Source organism: Myotis yumanensis, unplaced genomic scaffold, assembly GCF_028538775.1.
Source record: "Myotis yumanensis isolate MYYU_CA2020_CCGP unplaced genomic scaffold, mMyoYum1.0.hap1 SCAF_23, whole genome shotgun sequence".
NCBI classification, from domain to species: Eukaryota; Metazoa; Chordata; class Mammalia; order Chiroptera; family Vespertilionidae; genus Myotis; species Myotis yumanensis.
Window position 1 is genome coordinate 8,752,893 of NW_027223774.1, and position 17,074 is coordinate 8,769,966.

At 55.8% G+C, this 17,074-nt stretch overlaps 1 protein-coding gene across 1 annotated transcript; it reads right to left on the reverse strand.

Annotated features, from left to right (window-relative positions):
• Positions 1–805: 805 nt before the first annotated feature.
• Positions 806–16,759, reverse strand: ETFB (electron transfer flavoprotein subunit beta). The gene is made up of 6 exons (XM_070401793.1): positions 16,650–16,759; positions 6,130–6,288; positions 5,663–5,821; positions 3,657–3,719; positions 1,811–1,969; positions 806–1,017 (listed from the first exon to the last, which is right to left on the reverse strand). The coding sequence occupies exons 1-6, from the start codon at positions 16,704–16,706 to the stop codon at positions 847–849; spliced, it is 768 nt and encodes a 255-aa protein (XP_070257894.1). The 5' UTR covers positions 16,707–16,759; the 3' UTR covers positions 806–846.
• Between the last annotated feature and the right edge of the window lie 315 nt (positions 16,760–17,074).

Below are 17,074 nucleotides of genomic sequence, written 5' to 3' on the forward strand. Positions count from 1 at the left end.
AAACGAAAGGATCGTTGGGTGACGCCACCAAGCAACAGAAAGCCCGGCTGTCACTGACTGCATCTGATGGAGGAGGAAACTCAGGCTTAGAGAGTAGGAAGTTGTCCAAGGTTCTCCCGGAGACGGGGATTGGGCAGGATCTGAACCCAGGGCCTCGGGATCCAGGCCCAGGCCTGTAACCCCTGCATGAAGCTCTTACTGTCTCAGTAGGCCAAATGAATAGACTGAGGCTCAGAGACGGGAAGTAACTCACTCACGATCTCACAGCAGGTAAGTGTGAAAGTGAGGGTCACTAAGGCTGACTCCAGGTCCCAGCTCTTCCCCGCACCAGGTTTTGATGATGTCTTGCTTGTCTGTCTCCCCAACCAGAATCAGAGCTTCTGGCCTCCTCCCCTCTTGGGTCCCAAGTCTCCGCAGGGGCCTGGCACCCAGGAGCCCACAGCAAACACCTTGCGGATGAAAGCCCTTCTTACCCCCCACCCGACCTCACTGGTATTTGTCTTTCAAGACTCAACTTAGATGCCACCACACTGGGAAGTCCCTTTGACCCCACAGGCCTGCTCGGATGCCCCAGGTGGGCCCCCAGTGCCTCCACATACAGCACCCAGCACCCACCTCACGGTTGCCTGTGTCTACGTCCATCCCCCTTCAACGTGGAAGCTTCTCAGGGGCAGGGACTGGACGTGACTCACCTGGGTCTCCTGTGTTGCCCAGCACAGGGCCTGGCACACAGGAAAACTAAGTAAATGTTTGTTGAATGAATCAAGGAATGGGTGTCCATGGAATGAGGTAACAGAGACAGACGGCGAGAGTCATAGTTTTATTGCCAAGTTTCACGGACGGGGCTCAAATCCGCCCGATCTCCTTCAGCTTGGCCACCAGGTCCTCCGTGGTCTCCACCTTGACGCCAGCCGTGCGCTGGGGCGGGTCCTCCACGCTCACCACCGTGAGCTTGGAGGTCAGGTCCACGCCCAGGTCCCCGGCCTTGAGCACCTCGATCTTCTTCTTCTTGGCTTTCTACGTGCAGGAAGCCACGGATCACAAAGCTGCCGAGCCCCCTGCCCACCCTCCTGCAGCCCCGATGGGTGCCACATCCGCTGAACGACTCCCATTGGCTGAACCCTTCTGGACCTGCCCCCTGGCCAGGACACATGCGACCTCTTACAGGGCCACACCTGGTGCAGACAACTCCTGTTGGCTGGGATGACCTGGGAAGCCCTCCTACTGCGGGAGTCCTCCTTCGGTCAACAGCCTCCACTGGCTCACATGGACTGGCACACTCACCCTCTGGCAGTAATAACTCATTGGACTTTTGGCCAAAATGATCCATTAAACTCACCCTATTGGCTGACATGACTCAATGAACCCATATTATTGGCTGAGATGACCTCTGAAATCTCCCTATTGGCTGAGATGACTCGTTGAGCCCACCCTACCTGCCAAGATGACCCACTGAACTCTCCCCGCTAGCTGAGATGACCCAATAAAGCCTCCTCATTTGGCTAGGATTCCAGAATGAACTGTTCCTATTGGTTGTAATGACAAGGGGAACCCTCTTGATTGTCTGATCAAGCCTTTTATTGGCTGAGATAAACAGCAAGCCCTTCCTGTTAGCCAACAGCCCCATGAGCTCTCATTATCGGCACAGAGGACCCAGTGGACCCTCTGTTAGCCAAATGGCCAGTGATCCCTTCCTTTGGATGAGATGTCCCTTGGATCCTGTCTCCTCCCATCTGAACACCAGGGAGGCACAGGGCCTATAGCACTCACCCATCCCCAGGCCCCCGTGACCCCTCTGCCAGGTGCTCACCATGATGTTTGGCAACGTGGCATATCGGGGCTCATTGAGCCGCAGGTCAGCGGTCACCACGGCAGGCATCTTCAGGCGCACGGTCTCCAGGCCCCCATCAATCTCCCTCTCTACTTTCAACTTGTCCCCTTCCAGTGTCAACTGGGAGGCAAAGGTGCCCTGGGGAGAGAGCATAGGGGGAGTGGGCAGATTAGTTCAGGGCAGGCCCCGAGCAGTCCTCCATTGGCCACTCCGCAGAGTGCAGCAGAGGCACGAATGAATGACAACAGAAGAGGAAGCATCCTGCAAGGTGATCGATAGACATCAAGTTCAATACAGGGGGGTGGGGGTGGGGGGCAGCAGGCATGGCTCAGAGGTTGAGTCGACCCATGAACTGGAAGTCGCCTGTTCAATTCCGGTCAGGGCACATGCCTGGGTTGCTGGCTCAATACCCAATAGGGGGCATACAAGAGGCAGCCAATCACTGATTCTCTCTCACCATTAATTTAGTTTCTATCTCTCCCTCTCTATTCCTCTCTGAAATCAATCCTATATAATAAAACCCTAAGATGCAAATCGACTGAACTGCAGAATGACCAGTCGCTATGATGTGCACTGACCACCAGGGGGCAGACTCTCAATGAAGGGGGAGCGCCATTCAGCCAGAAGCCGGGCTCACGGCTGGCGAGCACAGTGGCAGTGGCGGGAACCTCTCCCGCCTACACTGCAGGCAGGAGGTAAGGAGCGAGGGGTCCCAGACTGCGAGAGCCCTGGACTGCGAGAGGGATGTCTGACTGCCGGCTTAGGCCCGAACCCCTGAGGGGTCCTGGACTGCAAGAGGGCACAGGCCGGGCTGAGGGACCCCCCTCTACAGTGAACGAATTTCGTGCACCGGGCCTCTAGTATTGTAATAACTATGTATGGTGTCAGGCAGGTACTTGAAATATCAGGGTGATCACTTTGTAAAATATATGATTAGCTAACCACTATGCTGTACACTTGAAACTATTACAAAATAATACTGAATATAAACTGTAATTGAAAAGTAAAATAAAAATATAGAAATGAAAAAGTTTTTAAAAAGAATCCAAAATAGTTCAATATTTTTTATATTGATTACATGTTGAAATGACATTTAAGATATATTGAGTTAAATACAATATCATTAAAATTAATTTTGCCAGCTTCTTTGAACTTTTTTTTAAAGATATCTTTATTGGCTTCAGAGAGGAAGGGAGAAGGAGAGAGATAGAAATATCAATGATAAGAGAGAATCATTGATTGGCTGTCTCCTGCACACCCACACTGGGGATTGAGCCCGCAACCCAGGTATATGCCCTTGACCAGAATCAAACCCAGAAAACTGCAGTCCATAGGCCCACACTCTAACCACTGAGCTACACCGCCCAGGGCTCTTTGCACTTTTTTAATGTGGCTATGAAAAATTTTAAATTGTGTCTGTGGCTTGCATTTCTGTTGGACTGGCAGAGGTGGAGACTGGGGAATCTGGAGTTTGGAGGGGGCATGAGTATCTCGTAGAGGGTGGGCAAGGAAGGCCTGTTGGAAGAGGTGATATCTGAGAGCTCTCGACTGAAAGGGGGAGTGAAAAACACTGAGATAATCTCAGGGGGCCATGTTCCAGGCGGAGGGAACAGCAAATGCAAAGACCCTGAGCAGGGACGAGTTGGTGTGGTTGAGGAGCAGACGAGGCCAGGTGTCCTGGCTGGGCACCCCCCCTGCCTGCCCGCGGGAGCTGCTGTCCTGCTTTACCTCTGCCTCCCTCTGGGAGGGCAGGGAAAAGGGTGGCCGTGTTCCGAGCCCCCGGGCCTGGCCCGCAGCAGGCGCTCCCCACCCCGGCCTCACCCACCTGTGGCCAGTCCAGAAATCCAGCAGTCATCTGCCCCGTCTGGTTACAGTCGTCATCAATGGCCTGAGTGGGGAAAGAGAAGACCGTATGACAAGGGGGCTTCTCACGCACTATCGGGGCCTTTGTCTGCAACAGGGGTCGGCAATATCCCGTGTTCTCTGTCCCAGCGCCTCAGCTCCGCCGCTGTAGTGCCTGAGCAGCCATAGACATCACTTGTCTGTATAAACAAATGGATGTGTGGGTGTTCCAATAAAACTTTATTTACCAAATTGTCATCTCCATGGGCCACAGTTTGCTGAGTCCAGGTCTAAAGTGATCCCATCCCCTCAACTGGGCCCAGAGACAGGGGCGCCTGGTATACCCAAGGCCCCGCTTAAACATTCACAGAACCCTCCTGTGCACCAGGCCCTGGGCAGGCCACCCTGGGGAGCTGAGTGAATGGGATCTGGGCCAATGAGAACATTCTGTCCCTGGCTCCAGTGATGGCTCCGGGATGAACGCATGACTCCAGCTGGACCAATGGAGAGTCAGCCCTGAGAGTTTTGCTGGAGCCCTTGGGAAAGAGGCTCTTGTTTCTGCTGGGGTCACTGGGCTGGCGGGTGGTAAGCCTGGAGATGCAGAGAGTGAAGCCAACACAGAGTGAAGCCAAAACAGAGGAACAGAATCTGGAGCACAGGTTGACCTGGATCACGCTGTGCCTGAAGCTCTCCTCACGTGAGCTAATAAGGTCACTTTTTGGCTTAAGCCGGTCTGGGCTGTGATTCTGCCACCCACAGCAAAGAGCATCTTGGCCAGTTCATCCAGCAGGTCCCCAGCAGGAGTCCCAGGCCCTAGGAGCTGTCCCTGACACGCAGGACAAGCAGGGCATCGAGTCTGAGCCCCACCAGCAGATGCAGGAAGCTTCAATCGGCCATGCCGCCAGTACCCGTTACCTGGGAGCTGGTGTGACACCTGAGCCCCACCAGCCCCACCAGCCCCACCCAGCCCCACCCAGACCGTGCCTTTTTGGCCTCTTCTCTGGTGAGACCACCTGCCTCAGTTTCCTGATGTGTACTGACTCCCCTGCTGTCATCTCTCTGTTCTCAACTGCCTGGCTTGGGCAGGACAGCCAGTAACCTAACTGGACCCATAAGTCTCCCCTCACCCCAGGCTGAGCCGGCCCTCTGGAATGCTGGTCTCCCCCCTCGGGGACCCCAGCTCTACCTCTGAGCCTCCTGTGGGTCTCTGCGACCACCTCACCTCGCTGTCTCTGACCTTTCTCAGCCTCATGCTCTCCCTGTCCGGCTCCTGTCTGTCTGAGGCTCTTCCAAAGGCCCCCCTCGGCCCTTCCCCTGGGTGAGCCCCCAGGTCTGTCCTGATAGGATGGGGTGGGGAGGCTGACCCTCAGGAAGGGTCTCCTGGGATGCCGTGTGCTGGGGAAGGTTCTAGTTGAGTTCTCACCTCAGAGCCTCCCCCCCACCCCCGCCCCCCGAACCCCTGGCCTCTAGTCTCTCCCCTTCCAGGCCATTCCTCATGGGGTCTCTCTGCACCACAGCTGGGCCCCGCCCTGCCCCCCCCCGTCCCCCCGTCCCCCCCCCCCCCGCGTGCTCATAGAGGCCCCAAGGCTCCCGGGTGCCCTCCGAAGGCCTCAGGTCTCTGTTCAAGCCCAGGCAGGCCTCGGTCAGAACCCATGTGGATGCCCCACCCTCCAAGCCAACCATGCACAGTCCCTCCCTCCTCCCTCCTCCCTCCAGGCCCTGTCACTCGCACATCTGTCACTGCTCTGTCCCATGAGCCGTGGTCCAGGCCTCCAGGGTTCCAATCCCAACTCATGGGACCCTACGGGGATCTTCTGAGGCCCACAGTGACCCTGCCCTTCCTGCTCAAACTCTGGAGCAGGGAGAGCCAAGTCACAGGCTGCTGGGCCTGGGACCCATGAACCCGGGCCTGAGTCACCTGCCTCCCACCTCAGGACTCCCGACTCCCAGTCAGGTACACGGGGGCGGGGGAGGGGCTGGCACACCCACCTGCTTGCCCAGCAGCACCAGGCCCACCTTCTCCTTCTCTGCCAGCTTGGCCAGGACCCGGGCCACCTGCAGGGGACCCAGGCGCTCGGCCTCTGCAGCTGGCACCTCCACGTGGATGCCTCGGTCTGCGCCCATGGCCAGGGCAGTGCGGAGGGTCTCCTGGGGGGAGAGAAGGGGCTTGACTTGGCTTCTTGCACCAGGGGGATCCAGGAGCCTGATCCCCAGCCCCTCCTCCCTCAGACCCAGGAGTCCAGGCCTCCAGCCCCTCCTCCCTCAGACCCAGGAGTCCAGGCCCCCAGCCCCTCCTCCCTCAGACCCAGGGGTCCAGGCCCCCAGCCCCTCCTCCCTCAGACCCAGGGGTCCAGGCCCCCAGCCCCTCCTCCCTCAGACCCAGGGGTCCAGGCCCCCAGCCCCTCCTCCCTCAGACCCAGGAGTCCGGGCCGAGCACCCCTCCCAGGCCCTGGCACCTGGCACTGGCTGGGCCCGCAGCTGACAGCAATGACCTCCTTCACCAGCTTCTTCTCCTTGAGCCGCACGGCCTCCTCCACGGCGATCTCGCAGAAGGGGTTCATGGAGTGCTTCACGCCATCGGTGACCACACCCGTCTTGTCAGGCTTCACTCGGATCTGTGCAGCCAGGAGGGGAAGGGACAGGGTCAGGGGTCGGGGCCACGGCACCAACCCTCGCACAGGCTGGATGGGGATCACCGGGGCCTGGGGTGGGGCAAGGCCTTGCCCGGGGTCCCAGGTCTCCAGGGACAGACGGGGTTAGAATTCGCAGGCGGGTGAAGGGCCGCCCTCTCACCCTCTCACCCTCTCACTCAGACCCGCCCTGACACAGGGACAGCTGACTCGTCGCTGCTCCTTGGGCCTGAACGAGGGTTTCCCCGTCATATCATCACCCACAGTGAGAAACACATTTGATGATACCCCCAAGGGTGTTGCAAGCACACACATATGTTCACATGTAAATATAAACACCACTGCAGCGTGAGGTTTGGTGGGCGGGTACTTATCTTCACTCTATAGTATACACTATACTGGGGCATTTTCTATTCTTTTTTTTTCTTTTTTTTTTTATTTTTAGCGAGAGAGGAAGGGAGGAGAGCGAGAGAAGCATCGATGTGAGAGTGAAACATCAATCAGGTGCCTCCTGCACACCCACTGCCAGGGATCGAGCCCAAAACCCAGGCCTATGTCCTGACCAGGAATCGAACCGGCGACCTCGCGGTACACAGGACGGCGCCCAACCAACTGACCACACTGGCCAGGGCTATTCTGTTTCTCTTAATGCCAGCCCTCGACAGGGACTTCATGATCAAGGCATGGTCACGATCTGGTGTGAAAAGCACCTGCTTCAAAGGCCGCTCTGCCACACAGGCGGAGGTGGGGGCGGGGCAAACCTCTCCTCACAGGGCAGGTCATCTGGTTTCTCTCTTCTTCTTCTTTTTTTGTTTGTTAATCCTCCCCAGAGGATATTTTTTCCATTAATTTTTTTAGAGAGAGTGGAAGGGAGGGAGGGGGAGAGAGAGAAACATTGATGTGAGAGAGACACATCAATTAGTTGCCTCCTGCACACGCCCTGACTGGGGTTGGGGATCAAACCTGCAACCCACGTACGTGCTCTTGACGGGGCATCAAACCCACGACCTGGGAATCGAACCCATGACCCTTCGAGGCACGGGCCGGTGCTCTAACCACTGAACACACCGCCAGGGCACCTCTGGGTTCTCCATGGAGAAAACTGGGAAAATGGCAGGAGCTGAAGTGGGGAGACCACTGGGCGGCTGTGAGCCATTGAAATACGAGATGACGGTGGCTCTGGCGGCCTTGACAGTGGAGTGGAGAGGAGGATGGGCCGGAGGGTCCTTGCAGGTAGGACTTGGTGGGGTGAGAAGGAGGAGTCCAGCAGGACACCCTTGGGGTTCTGGGGGGACATGAGCACAGCGGGGAGCATGCTGCCTGGGCTCTAGGCTCACGGTGTTCAAGAAGCCGGTGAGATGCCCAAGGGGCCTGGCTGGGGAGCCTGCGCCACACAGCTGGGACCTGCCCCTCTCCTCCCAGGTGGCCGCCCCCAAAGGCTTGGCCCACGCAGGTCCCCGCCCCGCGGGGGACACCGGGACTCTCACTGGTTCCCTACACCTTCCCCTCTGGGGCTGGGGGGTGGGGGGGGGGGGTGGCGGTACCTCCCGCTGTCACGGCAGAAGCAGATGCGGGATGAGGAGGAAAAAGAGAAAACGGACAGTATCATTTTCTATCACCATCCTCTCATTTTTAAAAAGTCATTTTAACTCAGTGGTTCTCAACCTTCTGGCCCTTTAAATACAGTTCCTCAGGTTGTGACCCAACCATAAAATTATTTTCGTTGCTACTTCATCACTGTCATGTTGCTACTGTTATGAATCGTAATGTAAATATCTGATATGCAGGATGGTCTTAGGCGACCCCTGTGCAAGGGTCGTTCGACCGCCAAAGGGGTCTCGACCCACAGGTTGAGAACCGCTGTTTTAACTCCAAAAGTAAGGCTCACATTTCAGAACTGGATGGATTTATTCTCAAGAAACTCAACTGGAGCAAAAACCAGGTGCCGAATCCATGTGTTTTGTTTTATTTTGTTTTTTTCACAAGAACCTGTGCTAAGGACATGGCACATACTCCCCCAAACCCCCCACACATTCCCCTGGCTCCTCTCACCCATCCTATTTGAAATGCACCTTCCCACCAGGGCTGGTGTGGCTCAGCTGGTTCAGCGCCATCCCACGCACCGAGATTCCAGGGCACATGCCCTGGCTGTGGGTTCGATCCTGGTGCAGGAGGCAGTCGGTCAATGTTTCCATCTCTGCCTCCCTCTCTGTCCCTCTCTCTCTAAAATCTATGAAAACGTATTTTTTTAAAGTAAAATGCACCCTCCCAACTCTCCCCACCCACCCCCTTATCTGGTTAGTTCTTTTGATTGCACTGACCAGCCAACATATGCCATACACTGCACTTAGAATGCCTGACCTACCTTCTTCCCACCAGAATGCCAACTCCCCGAGGATAGGGATGGGTGTCTGTTTGGTTCGGCCTAGATACCCCCAAGGGGTATCTAGATCAGTGATGGCGAACCTATGACACGCGTGTCAGAGGTGACACGCGAACTCATTTTTTTGGTTGATTTTTCTTTGTTAAATGGCATTTTAATATATAAAATAAATATCAAAAATATAAGTCTTTGTTTTACTATGGTTGCAAAGATCAAAAAATTTCTATATGTGACACGGCACCAGAGTTAAGTTAGGGTTTTTCAAAATGCTGACACGCTGAGCTCAAAAGGTTCGCCGTCACTGGACTAGATGGTGCCTGGTACATGGCAGGTGCACAGTTAACACTTGTTAGCGAATGACTGAGGACGTGCTCACGAGAGTTATGTTAGAAGCTGCTCCTGTTTGTTCACTATGTGTGTTTTTTTCCAGAGAGAAGGGGGAGAGAGAGAGAGAAACATCAATGATGAGAGAATCACTGACCGGCTGCCTCCTGCACGCCCCACGCTGGGGATCAAGCCGGCAACCAGGCATGGGCCCTGACCGGGACCTCCTGGTTCACAGATGAACACTCAACCACTGAGCCACACTGGCCGGGCTGTGTAAACACTTATTACAAAATCCCTCTCTTTCATGAACAAAATTAAATAGAAGAGAGGAGTTTCCACTCTAAACAGGAAAGCAGCGCCCCCTCCACTGTGCCGGGAGCTGGGGGGCTGGTGGAGGGGCCCACGCCCGCCCTTGCGGTGGCAGGACCCCGCCCAGGCCCCTGACTCTGAGGAGGGAGGGACCAGCTCACCTCCTCCGGGAAGATCTTTTAAGCTCAAGTTCACTTCCAGCTTCACAAACACTGTTTAGCCCTAGCCGGTTTGGCTCAGTGGTTAGAGCGTCGGCCCATGGACTGAAGGGTCCCTGGTTCGATTCTGATCAAGGGCACATATCTTGGTTGTGGGCTTAATGCCAATCAATGTGACTCTCCCCCATTGATGTTTCTCTCTGTGCCTCTCCCTCTCTCTTCCACTCTCTCTAAAAATCAATGGAAAAATACCCTCAGGTGAGGATTAACAAAAAATAAAATAAAACAAAAACACTGTTTATCCTCAAAAGATTAAGAAGAGAGCTACCATACGACCCAACAATCCCTCTCCTGGGTATATACCCGAAAAACTCGAAATGTATTCGCCAAGATTCATGCGCCCCTATGTTCACTGCAGCATTAGTCACGGTGGCCAAGACATGGGAACAACCAAAGTGTCCGCCATAGAGGACTGGGTGAAGAAGACGTGGACATATGCACAACGGAGTACTGCTCAGCCCCAAGGAAGCATGAAACAGCGCCATCTGCAACATGGACGGACCTTAAGAACATGATGCTTAAGTGACATAAGTCGGTCAGAAAAAGCTACAAACCACATGTTTTCACTCAGAAGTGGGATATAAAACTGAAACTCGCAAACACAAACAGCAGAGTGGTGATTGCCAGAGGGAAGGGGATGGGGGAATGGAGAAGATCTGACTCTGGTCTTCTGGTGGGCACATGGTACTACATACAGATCCTGTAACATAGAAACCCACACCTGAAACCTATATGTTCATGCGGACCAATGTCACCCCAATCAATTTAATTAATTAATTAATTAATATATTTTAAAGCAACACTGTTTAGTCAAATTACATAAGTCAGGAAACACTTGGCTCAGTTGGTCAGAGCGGTGTCCTATCCACCGAAAGGTTGCAGGTTCGATTCCCGGTCAGGGCACATACCTATGTTTCGGGTTTGATCCCGGGTCGGGGTGCTCATGGGAGGCAACTGATCGATGGTTCTCTCTCTCTCTCTCTCACTGATGTTTCTCTTTCTCTGTCGCTCCCTTCATCTCTCTCTAAAATCAATGAACATCTACTCAGGCGAGGATACAGAAAATCCTGATGGTTTATACGTTGAGGCATGCGACTCAGCATGAAATTTCCAGTCTTTCTCTTAAAGGAGCAGCATACAGACCTTCAACAGAAACTGCCCTGAGCCAGGCAGCACCTCATTTAACTCATAGGAGCCCAGGAGCCTGGTTCCTGCCATCACCACCCTCACTTGACAGACGGGGCCACTGAGGCACAGACAGGCCACGCGCCCTGCCCAAGGCCACACAGCAAGGAAGTGGCGGCACTGGATTCTAACCCGGAGTCGCCTTGGGCACCTGAGACCCTCCAGGCTGCCAAGGGTGCCTGCCCACAGGGGCGGGAGAGTTGGCCCTTTATTCCTTGCCCACTGTATCCAAGCAGGCTTTTACCAACTGATTTTTTAAAATATACTTTTATTGATTTTAGAAAGGAAGGGATAGGAAGAGATAGAAATATCAACGATGAGAGAGAATCATGGATCAGCTGCCTCCTGCACACCCCCTATTGGGGATCAAGCCCACAACCCAGGCATGTGCCCTTGACCAGAATCGAACCCGGGACCCTTCAGTCCACAGGCTGATGCTCTATCCACTTTGCCAAACCGGCCAGGGCTCCAAGCGGGTTTCTACCAAGTGATTGCCGACAGCCCCTCCGGAGCCCTGGCCACGGTTCAAGGGCTTCTGTTCGGTTCTGTCCTCCAGACTCTTCCACCACGAGAGTCGCTGGGCATGAGCTGGGGCTTCAGGGGGGCTCAGAGGGACCAGGACGCAGCGAGCAGGACAGCCCACGCCAGACGGGGAGACGGCGGCCAGCAGGCTAGGACAGCAGCCAAGCGCCCAGGCAGCGGTCCACGCTCTGAGGCCCGCCAGCAGGACACCGTGTGGGGGCAGAGAAGAAGGCTCACATCCCCTACGAGGCGGCACGTGTGACCTGAGGGACAGGGAGGTGCCCCCTGTGCCGAGAGCACGAGGGAGGAGGGGACGGAGGAATGCCACGTGCTCCCAGAACCGAGAAAAGGCGGGGCTGGTCGGGGTCAGGCCCAGAGATGGAAACGGGTTGGGGGGCCCCAAATTTCCATTCTTTGGGGGGTCCTCTCTAAGGAAATGGAGAGCTAAGCATGAACACAGAAGGGCTCCAGCCTCTCCTTGGCCTTGAAAGCCCTAGAGGTTAAGCTTCCTCAGCCTCATGGAAAATGTCCTTGGCCAGAAGTGGGGGTTAGTGGGTTGCCAAATGCCTATTAATACCCTAGACACACACACAGAGACACAGACACACACACAGACACACTCACAGACTGCCAGAGACACAGACACAGGGACAGACACAGAGAGACACACACACACACAGGGACAGGGACAGAGAGACACACACACACACACACACACAGACACAGGGACAGACACAGAGACACACACACACACACACACACACACACAGGGACAGACACACTCACAGACACAGAGACACACACACAGAGACACAGACACACAGACAGACACACAGACTGCCAGAGACACAGGCACACACAAACACAGACACACACAGACACAGGGACAGACACACTCACAGACACAGAGACACACACACAGAGACACAGAGACAGACACACTCATAGAGAGCCACAGACACACACACACAGACACACACACAGAGACACAGACACACAGACACCAGAGACAGACACACACACAGCCAGAGACACAGACACACAGACAGTAGCACAGACACACAGACACCCACATTCACACTGAGCAGAGCATTTGTTATGCTTTGACTAAGTGACTAAATAAACGTCCATCGCCATTACTACCAATAATAACAGTATCACTGAGTGCCAGCCGACACTTAACCGCGTGCCGGGCACTGTTTGAAGAGCTTACTTAATCTCCACTACAACCCAATGAAGCAGCGGCCGCCAACCTTTCGGACCTCACGGACCACCGACTGGCGACCGCTGCCGTAAAGGAAGTGCTATCATTATCCCTGTTGTACAGAGGAGGAGAATGAGGCTCAGAGAGGCTAAGCCACTCCCCGGAGGCCACACAGCAGGACGCAGACCCGGGCAGCCGGCTCGGAGTCTCCACTCTGAACCTTCCCGGCAGTGCACCCGCTGTCTGACCAGGATGGCAGTGACGGCACCAGGCAGGCCCTCCTCCCACCAGGATGGCAGTGACGGTACCAGGCAGACCCTCCTCCCCACCCGGAGCTCAGATCCTGGGAGGGGAGACAGTCACTAGAGCAGTGATGGCGAACCTATGACACGCGTGTCAGAGGTGACACGCGAACTCATTTTTTTGGTTGATTTTTCTTTGTTAAATGGCATTTAAATATATAAAATAAATATCAAAAATATAAGTCTTTGTTTTACTATGGTCGCAAAGATCAAAAAATTTCTATATGTGACACGGCACCAGAGTTAAGTTAGGGTTTTTCAAAATGCTGACACGCCGAGCTCAAAAGGTTCGCCATCACTGCACTAGAGCAAGAAACCTGTAAACTACCTGGTGGGTTCCAATGTGATAAAAGTGTGTGTGGGGGGGGGGGGGGGAATACAGCAAGGAAGCAGACGGGGACTGTGCGGCTGAGATTTAGGCAGGTGAGCAGGGAAGGCCTCACAGAGGTGCCATTTGAGCAAAGACTGGAAGGAGGTGAGGGAGGGAGGCTGGGCACACAGAGGGGAGTCAGAGCTGGCACACTTCGAAAGGAAAGGAATTGCAGGGTGGGAGCTGCCACCTGGGTAAACAGGATCCCAGCTCAGTGTGGGGAGGCTAAGAAAGGGAAGCCCAGGGCCTGCAGAAGCACCCAAGTGCCCACCAAGATAGCCTGCGGAGGCGAGACGGGGGACTTCCTGGAGGAGGCTGTGCCCAATTCAGTAAGCGTTGATGTAACAGCGGGTCGGAGTGAGGCAGGACAAGGCAGGGGGCATGAGAAGCAGAGGTTGGAGGGTGAAGTGGAAGGGGCCCAGGCAGAAGGCACAGCAGGGACGAGGGCCCAAGGAAAGAGGCAGCCTGGTGTGTTGGGAAAGCACAAAAGGTGAGAGGCGGCAGGGGGATGCGGATGGCTGAACAGGGGACCAGGGCCGAACCTGGAGGGGCCTTGAATCCCAGGCTGAGGGGGAGGGCTTTGTCCTGAGGGTACTGGGCCACTGGAGGGGCAGGGGCAGCTCCAGGCGCAAGGAGACCCCTGAGGCTGGGAGGGTCCGGGCTGGAGGGGAGAGACAGGAGCCGGGATGGAGGCTGGGGCAAGGGTCCAGGTGGGAGAAGATGAGGCCTGAACTGCTGTGGCCATGAGGAGGGAGAAGAGGGAACAGGATGGAGAAGAGGGAGATGGAGGGGGCAGGGGGGTTGGGGCTGAGAGCTGATGGGCTGGGGGAGGTGCGGGAAGAAGGGGTGCCTGGGCTCTGGCCCGGTGATTAGGTTGTTGCCAGTGTTTGAATCATGTATTTGTTCAGAAAGGGACATCAACAGACACGTCCCTTCTGAGACAGGGTGCCACAGAAGGGACCCCGGGACTGTGGGAGGGGCAGGCAGCACCCACACTTCAGCAAAGCTCAGGAGCGGATACCAGGACGCTGCACGCTTTCCCTCACGCGGCACACACAGCGGAGGCACCCATGCGGGGCCCCAGGGTGGGCGATGCCGGGACCCACAGCTGAGTTCACTGTGAGCCTGCCCACTGGGGCGACAGATGCGGCCCCAGGCATCTCAGGCCAGGAACTGGGAGTTGGGTCCGAGGCCCGGGGGGGGGGGGGGGGGGGCGGCTATAGAGCCCAAAGGATCAGGGGGAGGCGGGAGGAAACCAGCAGAGTCGAGTCCCAGAAATCCGAGAGGAGCAAGTCCCCACAAGCCGGGGGCCCACACCTCTGCCAGAGCGGCCAGGAGGTCGGGCACTGTGAGTGGGATGGGCGGAGGGCAGCTGGAGCAGGGCTCACCTGTGTTTCAATAATGCCAGTCGCTGCCAACCCGGCAAGTAATGGAACCCTCATGGGCCTCAGTTTCCTCACCTGTCCAAAGGGATTAATAAATCTAGAGCAGCCCTAGCTAGTTTGGCACAGTGGATAGAGCGTCAGCCTGCGGACTGAAGGGTCCCGGGTTCGATTCCAGTCAAGGGCACATGCCCGGGTTGTGGGCTCGATCCCCAGTGTGGGGCCTGCAGGAGGCAGCTGATCTGTGATTCTCTCTCATCACTGATGTTTCTATCGCTCTCTCCCTCTCTCTTCTTGTCTGAAATCAATAAAAATATATTTTAAAATAAATAAATAAAAATAAATCTAGAGCATTGAGCCCTGGCTGGTTTGGCTCAGTGGATAGAGCATCAGCCTGCGGACTAAAGGGTCCCTCCCAGGTTCAATTCCGGTCAAGGGCACATGCCTGGGTTGTGAGCTTGATCCCCAGTAGGGGGCGTGTAGGGGACAGCCGATCAATGATTCTCTCATCATTGATGTTTCTATCTCTACCTCTCCCTTCATCTCTGAAATCAATAAAAATATATTTAAAAAAATAAATAAATCCAGAGCAGCGATTTTCAATCTTTTTCATCTCATGGCATGCACCAATGACTAAAATTCTGCACACCAGAAGTTTTGTGGTGCAGCCCACCACAAAATATATGATGCTTTTTGCCGATCTAACAAAAAAAAAATTGGTATAATTTGGACTCATTCACTTCGGATGGCTAGTGATGTGTTGGCTGTTGTCATTTTTTTTTTTTTTTTTTTGCAGTCTAAGGGGTATGGGGTCAGTGCCCCGACTACATAGTCAGGTATTGCACGTTTTAACAATTCTTGCAGCACAGTGGCGAGCCCTGGCACCGTGGTTGAAAACCCCTCGTCTAGAGCCGTGGTCTGCAAACTGCGGCTCAAGGGCCACATGTGGCTCTTTGGCCCCTTGAGTGTGGCTCTTCCTAAGCCTTAGGAGGACCCTAATTAAGTTCATAACAATGTACCTACCTATATAGTTTAAGTTTAAAAAATTTGGCTCTCAAAAGAAATTTCAGCCGTTGTCCTGTTGATATTTGGCCCTGTTGGCTAATGAGTTTGCCGACCACTGGGCTAGAGGATGTCGAAAGGACGACATGGGTTCATCTCAGCCGAAGACTTAGAACGCTGCCTGGTGAACAGGTAAATATCCCCCAAATGTGAGCTGTTATCATTGACGTTTTCACATTACACACCCCAACCTGGCAGGGGCCCCAGTTTGCACGCCAGGTCCTGTGCGGGGTGATGCTGGGGACACAGAGGCGGGCTCCCGGTCTGCTGGGGGGAATGGCGGGGGGGGGGGGGGGGGGGGGGAAGAGGGCAGACATGGGTGGGCAGTCACTACCTTGTCTGGTTTAGGACAAGCACTGAAAGGCAGTGGCCTGGGGCAGTGTGTCTGATTCGCCTCTGTCCACACCAGCCTCTCTCTGGGCACGAGCCAGGCTCTCAGAGACGCCCCCAAACCGTCTCACGGAGGATGTGAGCCATCCCACCGACTCATCCGACTGGCTTTCGGCTGCAGGGAGCACTTTTCCCGCCTTCCCAGCTATGCAGGTGGGTTCCCTGGGCACCTGGCCTGAGCTCCAGGGCAGCACGATGCCTGCTCTGCGGTGCATACAGTCCGTGGGGTTTGCAAGGCCGCCGGCGGGTGGCAGCATGGCTTGTGTGCAAAGCCCTGGCTGGGGAGAGGCGCCGACGGGCCTGGACGGGAACCTCGGCTCCGCCCCTTCCCGGCCCAGGGACCGCTCGGTGCCTCAGTTTCTCCGCGTGTTAAACAGGGAGCTCGACTCCACCGGCGGGTCAGAAACAGAGGCGGTCACTCGCCCTGCACGCAATTATTCAGGCAGTGAGTTCAGAACCGGAGGAAAGGAATCGGGGTCCTAACCCCGGAGGTCCGAGCGGCTGTTAGAACCTCACAGTCTCTGGATCTGTGCCCTCAGGTGTGACTTTGACGTTTGAGGGGGTGGGGGGGAAGGGCGAGAGGGCAGAGATCAGAGGTTACGAGAAGACCCCTCCCCATACAAGGTGCGCTCGTGACCCCGGAAGCACACGGCCGTGGGGCACGGAAAGGTGGGAGAGGGGGGCCCGGTCACCTTCACGGCAAAGTCGATGACCCTCTTGACAGCCACCAGCGCGCGCAGCTCCGCCATCTTCCAGCCGCCGCCACCTGCGGGGTCAGGCCGCACCCTCCCGGCCCTAGGCCGCGAGGCCCCGCCTCCTCGTCCTGCTCTGCGCCTGCGCCCGGGCGGCCAGCCAGTCACCTCTGCGGTGCCCGCCTCCGCCCCAACAAAGGACCAATCGGAAGGCCGGAGTGAGGGAGGTGTGTCAAGCGGATGAGGACCAATGGGAAACGGATTCCAGAGGGAGAGGCGGAACCCGGAGATAAGCGACAAGGGCTTGGGAAGGGGGCGTGGCCGGGAACTAGGGGAAAGGTCGCTCCCGGGGGAGGGAGCGGAGGAGGGAAGGCGCCAGGCGTTCTACGTTTTCCCCAGCGTCCTCCGACCTACCCCTGCCCCAG